The 13,103-nt window shown below is 53.8% G+C and overlaps 1 protein-coding gene across 5 annotated transcripts; it reads left to right on the forward strand.

Moving 5' to 3' along the window:
* The first annotated feature begins 1,859 nt into the window (after positions 1-1,859).
* ING4 (inhibitor of growth family member 4) lies at positions 1,860-9,880 on the forward strand. Of its 5 annotated transcripts, none has more exons than XM_054386613.1 (8): positions 1,860-1,896; positions 6,440-6,511; positions 7,567-7,733; positions 7,920-8,034; positions 8,337-8,445; positions 8,794-8,941; positions 9,568-9,629; positions 9,841-9,880. In XM_054386613.1, exons 1-8 carry the CDS (start codon positions 1,860-1,862, stop codon positions 9,878-9,880), a joined length of 750 nt encoding a protein of 249 aa, XP_054242588.1. The 5 variants fall into 5 exon arrangements, with proteins under 5 accessions (XP_054242588.1, XP_054242591.1, XP_054242589.1 ...); XM_054386616.1 differs by having other exon boundaries at positions 8,337-8,433; positions 8,797-8,941; XM_054386614.1 differs by having other exon boundaries at positions 8,346-8,445.
* Positions 9,881-13,103: the final 3,223 nt, after the last annotated feature.

The raw sequence follows: 13,103 nt of genomic DNA on the forward strand, positions 1-13,103 counted from the left end.
TAACCAGAGATAGGACCAGAGAAAATGGGTTTGAGTTGTGCCAGGGGAGGAGGACATTAGGAGAAACTTCTTTACTGCGAGAGTGGTGAGGGGTTGGAACAGGCTGCCCAGGGAGGTGGTGGAGTGGTCACTGTCCCTGGAGGTGTTCAAGAAGCTGTAGATGTGGTGGCTTCAGGATATAGTTTAGTTGTCATAGTAGTTGGGTTATGGTTGGAATTGATGATCTTAAAGGTCTCTTCCAACCTTAATGATTGTATGAGTCTATGAATTAACCAAATAGTTTAACAAGAAGATAGTTGATGGTTCAAACAGCTGCAGTGCCTTTTGATGACAGCCCCTCAGTTGTGCATTGCAGGCTTCTTGAAGACTTAATCCCAGTACATTTATATAAATAAAGTCACTGTGCTTTGGGTGAGCTCTGGGACGAAAGAGAAGAAACAAACCACTTCTCACAGCCAGGACCTAGCAGCATCCAGTCCTAAGCAATGACTCATGATAGAGTCTGTCAGAGAAAAAACAGAAGGACCTAAGTGAGGTAGGAGAAAGGTAGATAAAATGTGACATTTGCAAGACAAACCCAGTGCTTCCTACCAGTACAGGATGTGGAATTAATGCTGACCTCTTGAAACAGCAATCTTCAATATGACATACCACAAAGACCAAGAGGTGGAAGGTCCTTCTGTCTCAGTTCCTTTGGAATCATGTGCATGACCTAGCATCATACTAGCCAAGGACAGCTTGGGAAAAGGCTCTTCAACACTACAGCAAGAGGAACTCTAACCTAGTAGAAGTGACCTGTGGTGTATGGGCAGGAAAGTGGCACTTCAGGATGGAGTAAAGAGCATGGTATCAGTGAATCACAGAATGGCTCAGGTTGGAATGGACCTCAGAGATCATCTGCTCTAACATCCCCACCACAGGCAGGGACATCTCTCAAGTAGACTTGGCTGCTCAAGGCCTCATCCAGCCTGGCTGTGAACACCTCCAGGAAGAGGCATCCACAGCCTCCCTGGGCAGCCTATTCCAGAGTCTCACCACCCTCATACTGAAGAGCTTCTCCCTAAGATCCAGTGTGAACCTACTCTCCTTCAGCTTCAAACCACCCCCCTTGTCCTGTCTCTAGACACCATTATGGGAAAGTCCCTCCACAGTATTGGAAGGCAGCTCTAAGGTCCCCCTGGAGCCTTCTCTTCTCCAGGCTGAACCCCAGCTCCTTCAGCCTATCCTCATAGCAGAGGTGTTCCATGTCCCACCTTTAACTAATGCAGTGCTTTGTTGGTTTGTTAGCTATGTCAGGTTTGTGCCACCATCACCTGACAGCCTGTTTATAACAGCAGATACTCGTTGCTGGTTAATTATATGGCAAATACACAATATAACCACCAGCCAGCACCTCCTCACCCAGGGGATCTGGTGGCAGTGCCCAGCTAGGCTGCTGAAAATTATTCGGAGCGAGATGAGGCCTCCATAGCCTGCCAAAGACGAAGTCCGTGTGCTGTTGGGGAAAGCAGCAGGTACCGGTACCCACCCTCCCGCACTCCAGCCCTGCTGCCTGTGGCCGAGCCGCCTCGCCCCACTTCTCCCACCGCTCCCCAGGAGGCTTTCTGCCCGCAACCAGCAGCGGGCGGGGCGAGCCCGGCTCGACCCCGCCGGTCACCCTCCCTCGGACGGCGGACACGCGCCCGACTGCTCCCCCGCCGCTGGATAGGAGAGCAGCGCAGCGGCAAGCCGGCAGAGCCCAACATGGCGACGGGCAGGCGGGCGGAAGGGGCTGCCGGGCTGCGCCGCTTCCGGGGGTGTGCGCAGGCAGGCACCGGCGGCAGGCTCCGCCGGAAGCGGCCAGGAGTGCGGGGCCCAAGATGGCAGCCGGGATGTACCTGGAGCACTACCTGGATAGTAAGAGCCGCCGGGGGCGGGGCCGCGGGCCGCGCCTGGAGCCGCCCTGGCCGGAGGCCGCGTGGGCACGGCCGGACCGTGGCTCGGGGCGGGGCTCCGCCGGGGCCGACCTCTGCCCCGGCGTGAGGGGACTGGCCGGGACTGGGTGCCCACGACCGGCCTGCTCGGCACGGAGCAGCAGCCTTGTCCCTGGCCCGGCCGTGAGGGTCCTGCCGCCGCTCGGTCCCGGGGCCGTGCGGAGAGGCCCCGCCCGCGGCCCGAGGCGTAGAGGCGGCTCCGGGCCGCTAAGGAACAGCGGCAGCGGCTGCGGCGGCACACCTGGGGCGCCGGTACGGGCTGCTCCGCCGGGCGACAGGGCTCGCCTGGGGCCCTGGCGGGCGCCAGGTCCTACTGCAGGCGGCCAGCCCCTGGTTTGTTGCCGGAGGAAGGAGCCGGTGCTGCCGTAGGCGCCGCCGCTGCGGCGGCTGTCAGTGGCTTTCGCGGGGCGAAGTGCGGGACCGGTGCGGTAGAGCGGAAGATAACTTGTGCGGCCCTAGGGTGGTGTTTTCCTTGGACAAATGCCGCCTGGTTTGCGGGTCGAAGAAGAGCTCTGTAAATAGTAATGGAGTTGGTAATGTTATCGGAGCCCTCCTGTGGCATCGTCCTGCTGTAAGGTGCTTATAACTTTGCCAGACTCTGCCCTTTCAGCGCCTGTTTGTCTGTGTCTCCTTAAACTAGGTAAAGTAGAGTAGGCAGAGGAGCTGCTGCTGAAGGAATGCTAAGGGTTAATATTTAGCAATTCTTCGCTGAATTCTGTTTTCAGTTTTTGTCAGCACTAGAAACGGGAGAGGCGGGCGGTGGGGAGGTGTTGTTAAAGCGTGCAGCTCTGGTGACAGGTCTGCTGCTCCACTCCCCTGCTGGCTCTTTGCAAATGCCTGAAAACACTGAAGCTTGCTTCTGCAGAACTCCTCAGTGCTAAGTTCCCTCCAGCACAGAGTTGGTAAGGTGTTGATGTAGGGACAAGGGGCCTCATTGCCTCTCTGCTCCTTTTGCCCTTAAGAAAGAGAACCTCTTGTTAATGAAGAAAATTCAATAAACATAATAAATTGTAGTCAAAGCTGAAAAGAACTCCAATGAGTGTAGAGTCTTGCATCTGGGAAAGAACAGCCACATGGGCCAATACAGGCTGGGGACTGACCTGTGGGAAAGCAGCACAGAGGAGAGGGACCTGGGGTCCTGGTGGGCAGAAGGATGCCCATGAGCCAGCAATGTGCCCTTGTGGCCAAGAAGGCCAAGAGCATCCTGGGGTGGATTAGAAGGGCTGTGGTGAGAAGGTGGAGAGAAGTTCTTCTGCCCCTCTACTCTGCCCTGGTGAGGCCACATCTGGAATGTTGTGTTCAGGTCTCAGCCTCTCAGTTCAAGAAGGGCCTCAGGGAAGTGCTTGAGAGAGTCCAGCACAGAGCCACAAAGATGCTGAAGGCAGTGGAAGATCTCCCTGCTGAGGAAAGGCTGAGGGAGCTGGGGCTCTTTAGCTTGGAGCAGAGGAGCCTGAGGGCTGACCTCAGTCATGTTGATCAAGATGTGAAGGGCAGTGTGGGGAGGATGGAGCCAGGCTCTGCTCAGGGATGTCCAATGACAGGACAAGGGGCAATGGGTGCAAGCTGGAGCAGAGGAGGCTTCTCTGGATACCTCACTGCTTTGTTTGTGCAAAAGAAGGGAAAGGAACAGCTTCTGAACACAGAGAGCCCCGCCGTTATTTTTACATCTCACAGGAATTCATTTCATGGCCCACAGAATCATAGAAAGGTTTAGGTTGGAAGGGACCTTAAAGATCATCCAGTTCCAACCCCCTGCTGTGGCCAGGGACACCTCCCACTAGCTGAGTTTGCTCAAGGCCTCATCCAGCCTGGCTCTGAACCACCTCCAGGGAGGAGGCATCCACAACCTCCCTGGGCAACCTGTTCTGGAGTCTCACCACCCTCACTGGAAAGAATTTCTTCCTAATCTCCAGTCTCAATCTGCCCTCTTCCAGCTTCAATCTGCTCCCTCTCACCCTGTCACCTCAGGCCTTGTCAAAAGTCCCTCCCCAGCTCTCCTGTAGCCCCCTTCAGATACTGGAAGGCTGCTCTAAGGTCTCCCTGGAGCCTTCTCCAGGTTCAACAGCCCCAACTCTCTCATCCTGTCCCCACAGAGGAGGTTCTCCAGCCCTCTGATCATCTTCATGACCTCACTCCTTGTCCCTCTTATGCTGGGGGCACTAGAACTGGAGGCAGTGCTGCAGGTGGGGTCTCAGCAGAGCAGAGCTGAGGGGCAGAATCCCCTCCCTGTGCTGCTGCTCTCCCTGGAGCTTTGGATACAGCCCAGCACACAGCTGCCTTCTGGGCTGCCAGTGACCAGTGCTGGCTCCTGGGGAGTTTGTCACCAACTGACACCCCCAAGTCCTTCTCTTCAAGGCTGCTCTTGAGCCACTCCTCACCCAGCCTGGATTTGTGCTTGGGATTGCCCTGACCCAGGTGCAGGACCTTGCACTTGCCCTTGTTGAACTTGATGAGGTTGGCTTGGTCCCACCTCTCCAGCCTGTCCAAGTTGCTCTGGATGGATCCCTTCCCTCCAGTGTGTCAACCACTGCACACAGCTTGGTGTCATCACAGACTTGCTGAGGCTGCCTCAATGACACTGTCCATGTTGATGACAAAGGTGTTGAACAGTACTGGTCCCAGTACTGATTCCTGAGGGGCACCACTTGTCACTGGTCTCCATTAGGACATTGGGCTGTTGACTACAACTCTGAGTGCAGCCATCCAGCCAGTTCCATGTCCAGCCATTTCCTTGTCCAGCCATTTCCTTGTCCAGCCATTTCCTTGTCCAGCCATTTCCATTTCCAGCCAGTTCCATTTCCAGCCAGTGGCCCACCTCTGTATGTTGGAGAGTGGGTTCAGGGAGCAGGCATCCTCAAGTTGTGATTCTAAAGAGCTTTTCCCCACAGCTGCATTTTTGGTGGTTTTTTTTTAACCTACAAGAGAGAAATTTTGAATTCTGTTGTTTGATGTCAAGTTGACAATAATAGAGCCTGGACTTAGTGCAGTGCCACTGGCTCTCAGTCTGATGAGCGAGGGATGGGAAAATGAGAACTGTTTTTTATCAGCTTTGTCAGTTGAGCATCTGGTGGTGTCTAAGGGGGTGAGTCGCAAAGCGCATCGAAAATTGATTGACTGCCAGCATCCCATTGCTCCTTCAGAGCCCTCCAGGTGTTTATTGTTGATGATACAGGGGCAGAGCCTCCTTCCAGGCACTGGGCAGAGCAGGCTGAGCTTGCATTGCAGAAGGCTGAAGGAACAGGAGAGAGGGGGTTAAGCCTGTTGGCTGTCCTGTCTCAGAGTTGCTCTTAAGCTCTGCACAAAGGGTCTCCTGTCCCCTAGGTGTAAAATGGGTGCACCAAAAGGGACCCACTTTTCAGTGAGTTAGCTTTTGATCAGCTTGAATTTGTACATCCTTGTGTAGACAGAACTGAAGGGCACTACTGTGCTGTTGGCTTAATTACTGAATGGCCTCCTGGATGGGTTTGTTGTAGTGTAAGGGCTGATTTCAGTACAGAATTGGAGTTCTGCTTTCCGAAAGAGGCCTTTCTGCAGAGCAGAAGCGTTTTTGTTTACCAGGGTGTATTCTAGAGCTGTTCTCTAGCATTAAAAATCCAGGATTAAAAATCTAGGATTAAATTGTGTCCTGGGCTGCATCAAAAGCAGCATGGCCAGCAGATAGAGAGGTGATTCTGCCTCTTCTCTACTCTGGTGAGACCTCACTTGCAGTGCTATGTCCAGCTCTGGAGCCCTCAGCACAGGAAGGACATGGACCTGATGGAGCAGGTCCAAAGGATGGCCAAGATGATCAGGGGACTGGAGGATCAGACTGAGCAAGCTGGGGTTGTTCAGCCTGGAGAAAAGAAGGGTCCAGGCAGACCTTCGAGTAGCCTTCCAGTACCTGAAGGGGGCTACAAGCAGGCTGCAGAGGGACTGTTTGCAAAGGGAGAGGACAAGGGGCAATGGTCTGAAATGGGAGAAGAGCAGATTTAGATTGGATATTAGGAACAAGTTCTGTACCATGAGGGTGCTGGAACACTGCAACAGATTGCCCAGGCAGGTGTTTGAGGTCCCATCCCTGGTCAAGTTCAGGCTGGACAAGGCTCTGAGCATGCTGATCGACTGGAGGATGTCCCTACAGATGGCAGGGGATTGGACTGGATGAGCTTTGGAGGTCCCTTCCAACCCACACCATTCTATGACTGTAATGGCTGGCTTCAGTACAAATGTTGGGGTTCTGCTTTCTGATGGCAGCAGGGTTTTGTTAAGCAGGATGCATCCTAGAGCCGTGCTCTGGGGTTAAATAGATCTCAGTTTTATAGCCTGTCTCCTTTGGAGGTTGACAGCAAATGGAGGCACACCAGTGTGCACCAGCAAGGGGCACTGGGAGTCGCTGGAGGGCTGTACATGTTGGCAGTTAGCTTGGTTCCTGTCTTGCCATGGTGGCCAGGAGTCTAACTTCTCCATGTGTCCTCCTTTCCCTGCAGGTATTGAGAACTTACCGTTTGAATTGCAGAGAAACTTCCAGCTCATGCGAGATCTGGACCAGAGGACAGAAGGTGAGGACCGGGGATGGTTTGGTTGAAGAGAGAGAGCATGCAGCTTCATAGCATCACAGAATGGTGGGGGTTGGAAGGGGCCTGTGGAGATCATCTAGGCCAACCTCCCTGCTGAAGCAGGTTCAACTTGATCAGGTTCCATAGAACATGTCCCTGTGGGTTTTGAGTCTCCAGAGAAGGAGACCAAACAACCTCTGTGGGCAGCCTGCTCCAGGGCACTGTCACCCGTAAGGGGAAAGAAGTTTTTTCTTAAGTTCAAGTGAAACCTCCTGTGTTCTAGTTTGTACCTGATGTCCCTTGTCCTCTGTCTGGCCATGCTCTCCTTTGAGCACTCCAGAATACCATTGGTCTTCTTGGCAACAGAGGCGTGTTGCTGGCTCATGGTGAACTTGTCCACCAGCACTCCCAGGTCCTTCTCTGCATGGCTGCTCTCCAGCAGGTCAAACCCTCACCTGTCCTGGTCCATGGGGTTGTTCCTCCCCAGGTGCAGGACCCTACACTTGCCCTTGTTGAACTTCATGAGGTTCCCCTCTGCCCAGCTCCCAGCCTGTCCAGGTCTGGCTGAATGGCAGCACAGCCTGACAGGGTGTCAGCCACTCCTCCCAGTTTGGTACCATCACAACCTGGCTGAGGCTCCACTCTGTGCCTTCAGCCAGGTCACTGATGAAGAGGTTGGACGAGGCTGGACCCACGTACTCACCTCTGGGCAACACCACTGGCCACAGGCTTCCAACTAGACCCTGCACAGTTGAGCACAACCCTCTGAGCTCTGTCCCTCAGCCAGTTCCCAACCCACCTCACTGTCCACTCGTCTGACCCACACTTCCTACACTTCCCTGTGAGGATGTTATGGGAGACAGGGTCAAAAGCTTTGCTGAAGTCAAGGTGGACAACGTCCACTGCTCTCCCAGTTAGTCACACATTCAGGCTCTCAGATTGATCAAACCTTTATTCCAGGGATCTGAAGGCAGGGGAGGAGGCCTGCTCTGATCCTTCAGCCCCTCAGGGGAGGGCACTCTGGGTGGGGGGTCCATTTAATGGTCCATATGTTCCAGACCTCAAGTCAGAGATCGATAAGTTGGCCACAGAGTACATCAGCAACGCACGGACTTTGTCTTCAGAGGAAAAGCTGGGGCTCCTCAAGCAAATCCAGGATGCCTATGGGAAGTGCAAGGAGTTTGGGGACGACAAGGTCCAGCTGGCCATGCAGACCTACGAGATGGTAAGAAGGGAAGGGGCTCCTGTTTGGCATATCAAAGGCTGTGCTAAAGCCCCCAGTCTTGGATGGCCCTGATGTCCTTTTAGGTGCTACCCACTCTTGGTTCTTTTAGTACAAGCCCCATGGCTTCTGATCTCTGTCCCCCTGGGCTCTGTTCCTGGTGACTGGTGGTGGCTGTCACCCTTGCAGGTGGACAAGCACATCCGGCGGCTGGACACGGACCTGGCTCGCTTCGAGGCAGACCTGAAGGAGAAGCAGATAGAGTCGAGTGACTATGACAGCTCTTCCAGCAAGGGCAAGAAGAGTGAGTACCACCACTGGGCTGCAGACTGGTACAGGAGGCAGTCAGGTGCCTGTGGAAGTGGTGGGGATGAAGGCAGGTGCAGATCCAAGAGTGGAATCTGAAGGACAGGTGAACCGGTGATGACCTGGGCTCCTCTGGTGTGAGCACATGGGAGGCAGCTAGGTACAATTCAGATGGGGTGCTTGGCCCCAGGCACACCCCAGAAGAGGAGGGTGGTTTAGTTCTGGAGAGGTTCTTGCCATCCATCAGGTGGCTGTTCTGATGGAGTGGCAGATGCAGCATCCCTCTTCTCTTCTTCCCAGAGGGCCGAGCCCAGAAGGAGAAGAAAGCTGCTCGTGCTCGCTCCAAGGGGAAGAACTCGGATGAGGAGGCACCCAAAACCGCCCAGAAGAAGCTGAAGCTCGTCCGCACGTAAGTGCTGGAGAGATGTGCGGGAGGGAGGAATCCTGGAATCATTCAGGTTGGAAAAGACCCTGGAGACCATCCAACCATCAACCCTACTCCACCAAGTTCACCACTAAACCGTATCTCTGAGTGCCACATCTAAGTGACCTTTAAACACCTCCAGGGATGGTGACTCCACCACCTCCCTGGGCAGTCTGTTCCAATGCCTGACCACTCTTGCAGGGAAAACAGTTTTCCTCATGTCCAGCCTAAACCTCCCCTGGTGCAGTTTGAGGCCCTTCCCTCTTGTCTTGGCAGATAGGAAGGGGCTCCAAGCCAGGTGTTTTGCTGACCTGCCTTATTCCTGTCCTGCAGTAGCACGGAGTATGGGATGCCCTCAGTCACCTTTGGGAACGTGCACCCTTCAGATGTGTTGGACATGCCTGTGGACCCCAATGAGCCCACTTACTGCCTCTGCCACCAGGTCTCCTATGGGGAGATGATTGGCTGCGACAACCCAGACGTAAGAGCCCACACTTGGTGGGGAGGAGGGAGGAGGGAACGGGCAGAGTCTTGCACAGAGGGGCTTGTCCTGCTTGGGGGGGCCTGATACAGCAAGCAGTGGCAAGAAGAGGGTTCACAGGATCATAGAACCACAGAATGGTTTGGGTTGGAAGGGACCTCCAAAGGTCATCCAGTCCAACCCCCCTGCAGTCAGCAGGGACATCCTCCACTAGAGCAGCTTGCTGAAGGCCTTGTTGAGCCTGATCTTGAGCATCTCCAGGGATGGGGCCTCAACCACCTCCCTGGACAACCTGTTGCAGTGTTCCATGACCCTCATGGTAAAGAGGGTGTTTAGGAACAAGTTAGGTTTAGCTGATGTAGTTTGGAAGGGCAAAGATATGGCTGGTGAGGGCTTGTTAAGTGCCTCTTTCTTCAGGGTTTTCCTTCCAGTGACAGCTTGTTTTCATGTCCCCACAGTTAGCAAGGAAGGAAAAGAGGTAACCTTGCTAACAATGCGTAGGCTGGGTGTGAGTGTTCATCCCTGATTGTTGCCAGGGAGTTAGGAGGTTGTGATCAAATGTTGGGAAGCCTCAGTAGGCCAGAGCAAGGATCTCAAAAGAGAACTGACTGCTCTCCATCCCACAGTGTTCCATTGAGTGGTTCCATTTTGCCTGCGTGGGTCTGACAACAAAACCAAGAGGAAAATGGTGAGTGAACAGGAATCCTGGAGGGCCCCTTTGTCTTTGGGAAGGGGAGGTCCTGGGTAGCAGGAGAGAGAGTACTGCATATACCCACTTCAAAGACCTCTTAAAAAAAAAATTTGAAGTAAGGCTTTGTTTGGGACCTTGGGAAAGGTCCTTTGGGCCTCTGTGTTCGTATCATGCTCTAAATGCTGGCTTTTTTTTCCTGTTCTGCCAGGTTCTGCCCTCGCTGTTCCCAGGAGAGGAAGAAGAAGTAAAACCTGGTGAGCCCTCAGTACTGCTGCAGGAGCTCTCTCCCCCCTGCCAGGGCCTTCTCCCAGCTCCCCCAGCTCTTGGGGCCTTGGCTGGAGGGAGCCTTTCCCTGTTTGTGGTTTGAGCCATCTCTGGGACGGTGTGTACCCTCCTGGCAGTTTCTGTGTGTTCTGGTTGCTTCTGAATCCCTAAGGGAGGCCCCCTCTGTGTACTGTTCCAAACAGGTCTCTGAGCCTCAAAGGGAACGAATGAATGCACCAGGGTAGCCACCAGATTCCCAGGGATTCAGGTAGCCCCTGATTTTCCTCAGCTTTCCTTCAGCCTCCTCAGAGTTCATTGCCTACTCTGCTCAGAGGACAAGGCTGTGGGATGGGGGAAGGAAGGACCACATTTTAGGTCTTTGATTTTCCTGGAAATTTTCCAGGAGAGAGGGAGTAACCAGGCTACTTTTTAATCTAGTGGACTGGTTGAGAGTCTGCAAACCTGATGTATTCCTGTCTTTAACCATTCCATTACTGGCACTGAGCAGATTCTTTTGTTGGGAGGAAGAGGAGAGGGAGGAGGGAGTGTTTAGAGTTAGCTTTGTCTCATTCCTGGGGTGGACCTGCTGGTCTGGGAAGTATATTGTGTGAAGGAGGGAGTATTTCTAACTGCATGAGGAGAAGTGGCTTGATGCAGCCTGTCTTCCAGCTCCACAGTGCTGCCTTCCTTCCAGGCAGTGTTTTCTCCACTATGGTGATGATGGGAAGTTTTGGAATTCAGATCCCACTTGTATAATATGGACATAAATAAAGGTCATTGAAGCAAACACTCTGAAGTAACCTCTGGCAGTTGGTCTCTTTGGGTATCCTTCCCCTTTCAGCTCTGCTTTCATTCTGAACTATGGGGGGGGTGCAACCCTTCCCTGTACCCCATGCTGAGCAGGGTTAGTAAGGGTCACTCTGCCTAGGCCAGGCTGGGAAGTGTGCCCAAAGTACTTGCAACAGGCTGCTGGGTTTACAGATTGCACTGGCTTGGAAGGGACCCTCAGAAGTCATCTTGTCCAACCCCCCTGCACTCAGCAGGGACATCTCCAACTAGATCAGGCTCCCCAGGGCCACATCCAGTCTGATCTTGAATGTCTCCACAATGAGGCACAGGGCCTCAACCACATGCCTGGGCATCCTGTTTCAGGATTTCACCACTCTCATTGTGAAGAACTTCCCCCTGATGTCCAACCTAAATCTGCCCTGCTGCAGGCATCAAGCTGCAGTGTGCACAGCTATGGCACCAGTGCAGGAGGGCAGCAGAGACCTCCCCAGTGGGAGATGTGCCCAAGTGGAGGAGCTCCTCTGCCTGGTGACAACTGCAAGAGCAGGTGAGCAGGCTCAGAAGCATCAGGGAGAAACCATAGGGGCCACACCCTGCTCTCCCCAAAACAGGCTCAGGCCTCAGCTGCAGCTCATAACGAGGGGGAGTGGAAACAGGTCCCTGCTCAGAGCAGCAGGTGACTCCCCTCATGACTTCCCACACATTCCCAGTTGTCCTCACACCTAAGGTACAGGGCTCTGGAATCTGAGGCACAGCCAGCTGAGGACAGAGATGAAGATGACACCCAAGGAGCTACCAAAGGTAAGGCAGCCAGCACCACGTGTCACAACTGCCTCTGCCAAGGAAAAAAGAGTTGTTGGTGGTGATTCCTTCCTGAGAGGGACAGAGGGTCCAAGTGGCTGACTTGACCCATCCCACAGGGCAGTCTGGGGCCTGGGTTAGGGACATCATTAGGGGCTACTAAAGTCCTCTGCTGAGTAACTGCTTTTGGCCATGCAGTGGGAAGCGATGAGGTTGAGCAGAGAAGACCAGAAACTGTCAGACTTGAGGGCATTGGGAATGGGCATAACAACGTGGGGGTGAAACCATCAGCCCAGCCCAAGTGCAGCTGTGCTGCTTCAGGGGCTCCAAGTGCTTCCCCAGGGGCCCAGCTCAGCTGCCTTTGTGTGAGCACATGCAGCATGGGCAACAAGAGGAGCTGGAGATGCTGGTGTGCCTGCAGTGCTGACATCTGATTGGCATCCTGGAGGCATGGTGGAACGACTCCCATGGCTGGTGTGCTGGATTAGAAGGGTACAAGCTCCTCAGGAAGGACAAGCAGGGAGACAAGGAGGCGTTGCCCTCTGTCACTGACCAGCTAGAGTAGGGAGCTCCACTGGGTGAGTGAGGATGGGAAGACTGAGAGTCTATGGGGGAAAGGAAAGGTAGGGGATGTTGCAGTGTGGGTCTGCTACAGACCACCTGAAGCAGGCAGACCAAGTGGATGAGGCCCTTCACAGACAGAAGTCACTGCTTGTTCACAAGCCCTGTCCCTCACAAGGGTCTCTAAGCAATCCAACATCAGTTAGAGAGACAACACAGCAGGGCATAAGCAATCTAGGAGACTCCTGGGATCCATTGCTGATAACTTCCTCCTCCAGGCAATAGAAGAACCAGCAATGGAGGTGCTGTGCTAGACCTTGTCCTCACCAACAGGGAGGGGCTGCTGGGAAAGTGAAGCTCATGGGCAGCCTTGGCTGCAGTGACCATGAGGTGGTGGAGTTTGAGATCCTCAGGGCAGTGAGGAAGAGGGCACTCAGTAAACTTGAAATCCTTGAGTTCAGAAGAGCTAACTTTGGCCTCTTCAGGAACCTCCTTGGTAGAGTACCAAGGGACAAAGCCCTGGAGGGAAGGGGAGCCCAGGAAAGCTGGTTGACTTTCAAGGTTCATCTCCTCCAGTGTTTAATCACCAGAGGAGGAAAATAAAAGAATCTGTGGAAGCCAGAAATTTCAAAGGTCAAAAATGCAGCTGGTGGAAGCAAAGCCCAAAAGCAACCAGGCTGGAATCAGAAGTGGCTGTTTTTAGAGTGCTTTTGCTTGTGGTAAAATTGGACATGGCACAGGTCCATCACCAACTGCAGAGAGCACAACTACTTGGAAGGGGAAGGGGAGGAAGCATTCTGTAAATATTTAGTCTGTGTTGGTGCTGGTGTTGGATGGGGATGATGCAATTCCAAGGTAGGAACTGCAAGGGAGGAGGATTTTAACCAGAATCTTTGAGGTGAAGGCTTCTCTGATCCACAGTCTTTGGGAAATGGAGTTTGTTGTCCTCTGCAAGTCACCTGGAGGCATGTGGTAAGACCTCGCCCGTAGTGCTGTGTCCAGGTCTGGGGCCCTCAACACAGCAAGGACACAGGGAGGGCCCTGAAGATGATCAGG

The sequence above is a fragment of the Indicator indicator genome, chromosome 14, assembly GCF_027791375.1.
Source record: "Indicator indicator isolate 239-I01 chromosome 14, UM_Iind_1.1, whole genome shotgun sequence".
NCBI classification, from domain to species: Eukaryota; Metazoa; Chordata; class Aves; order Piciformes; family Indicatoridae; genus Indicator; species Indicator indicator.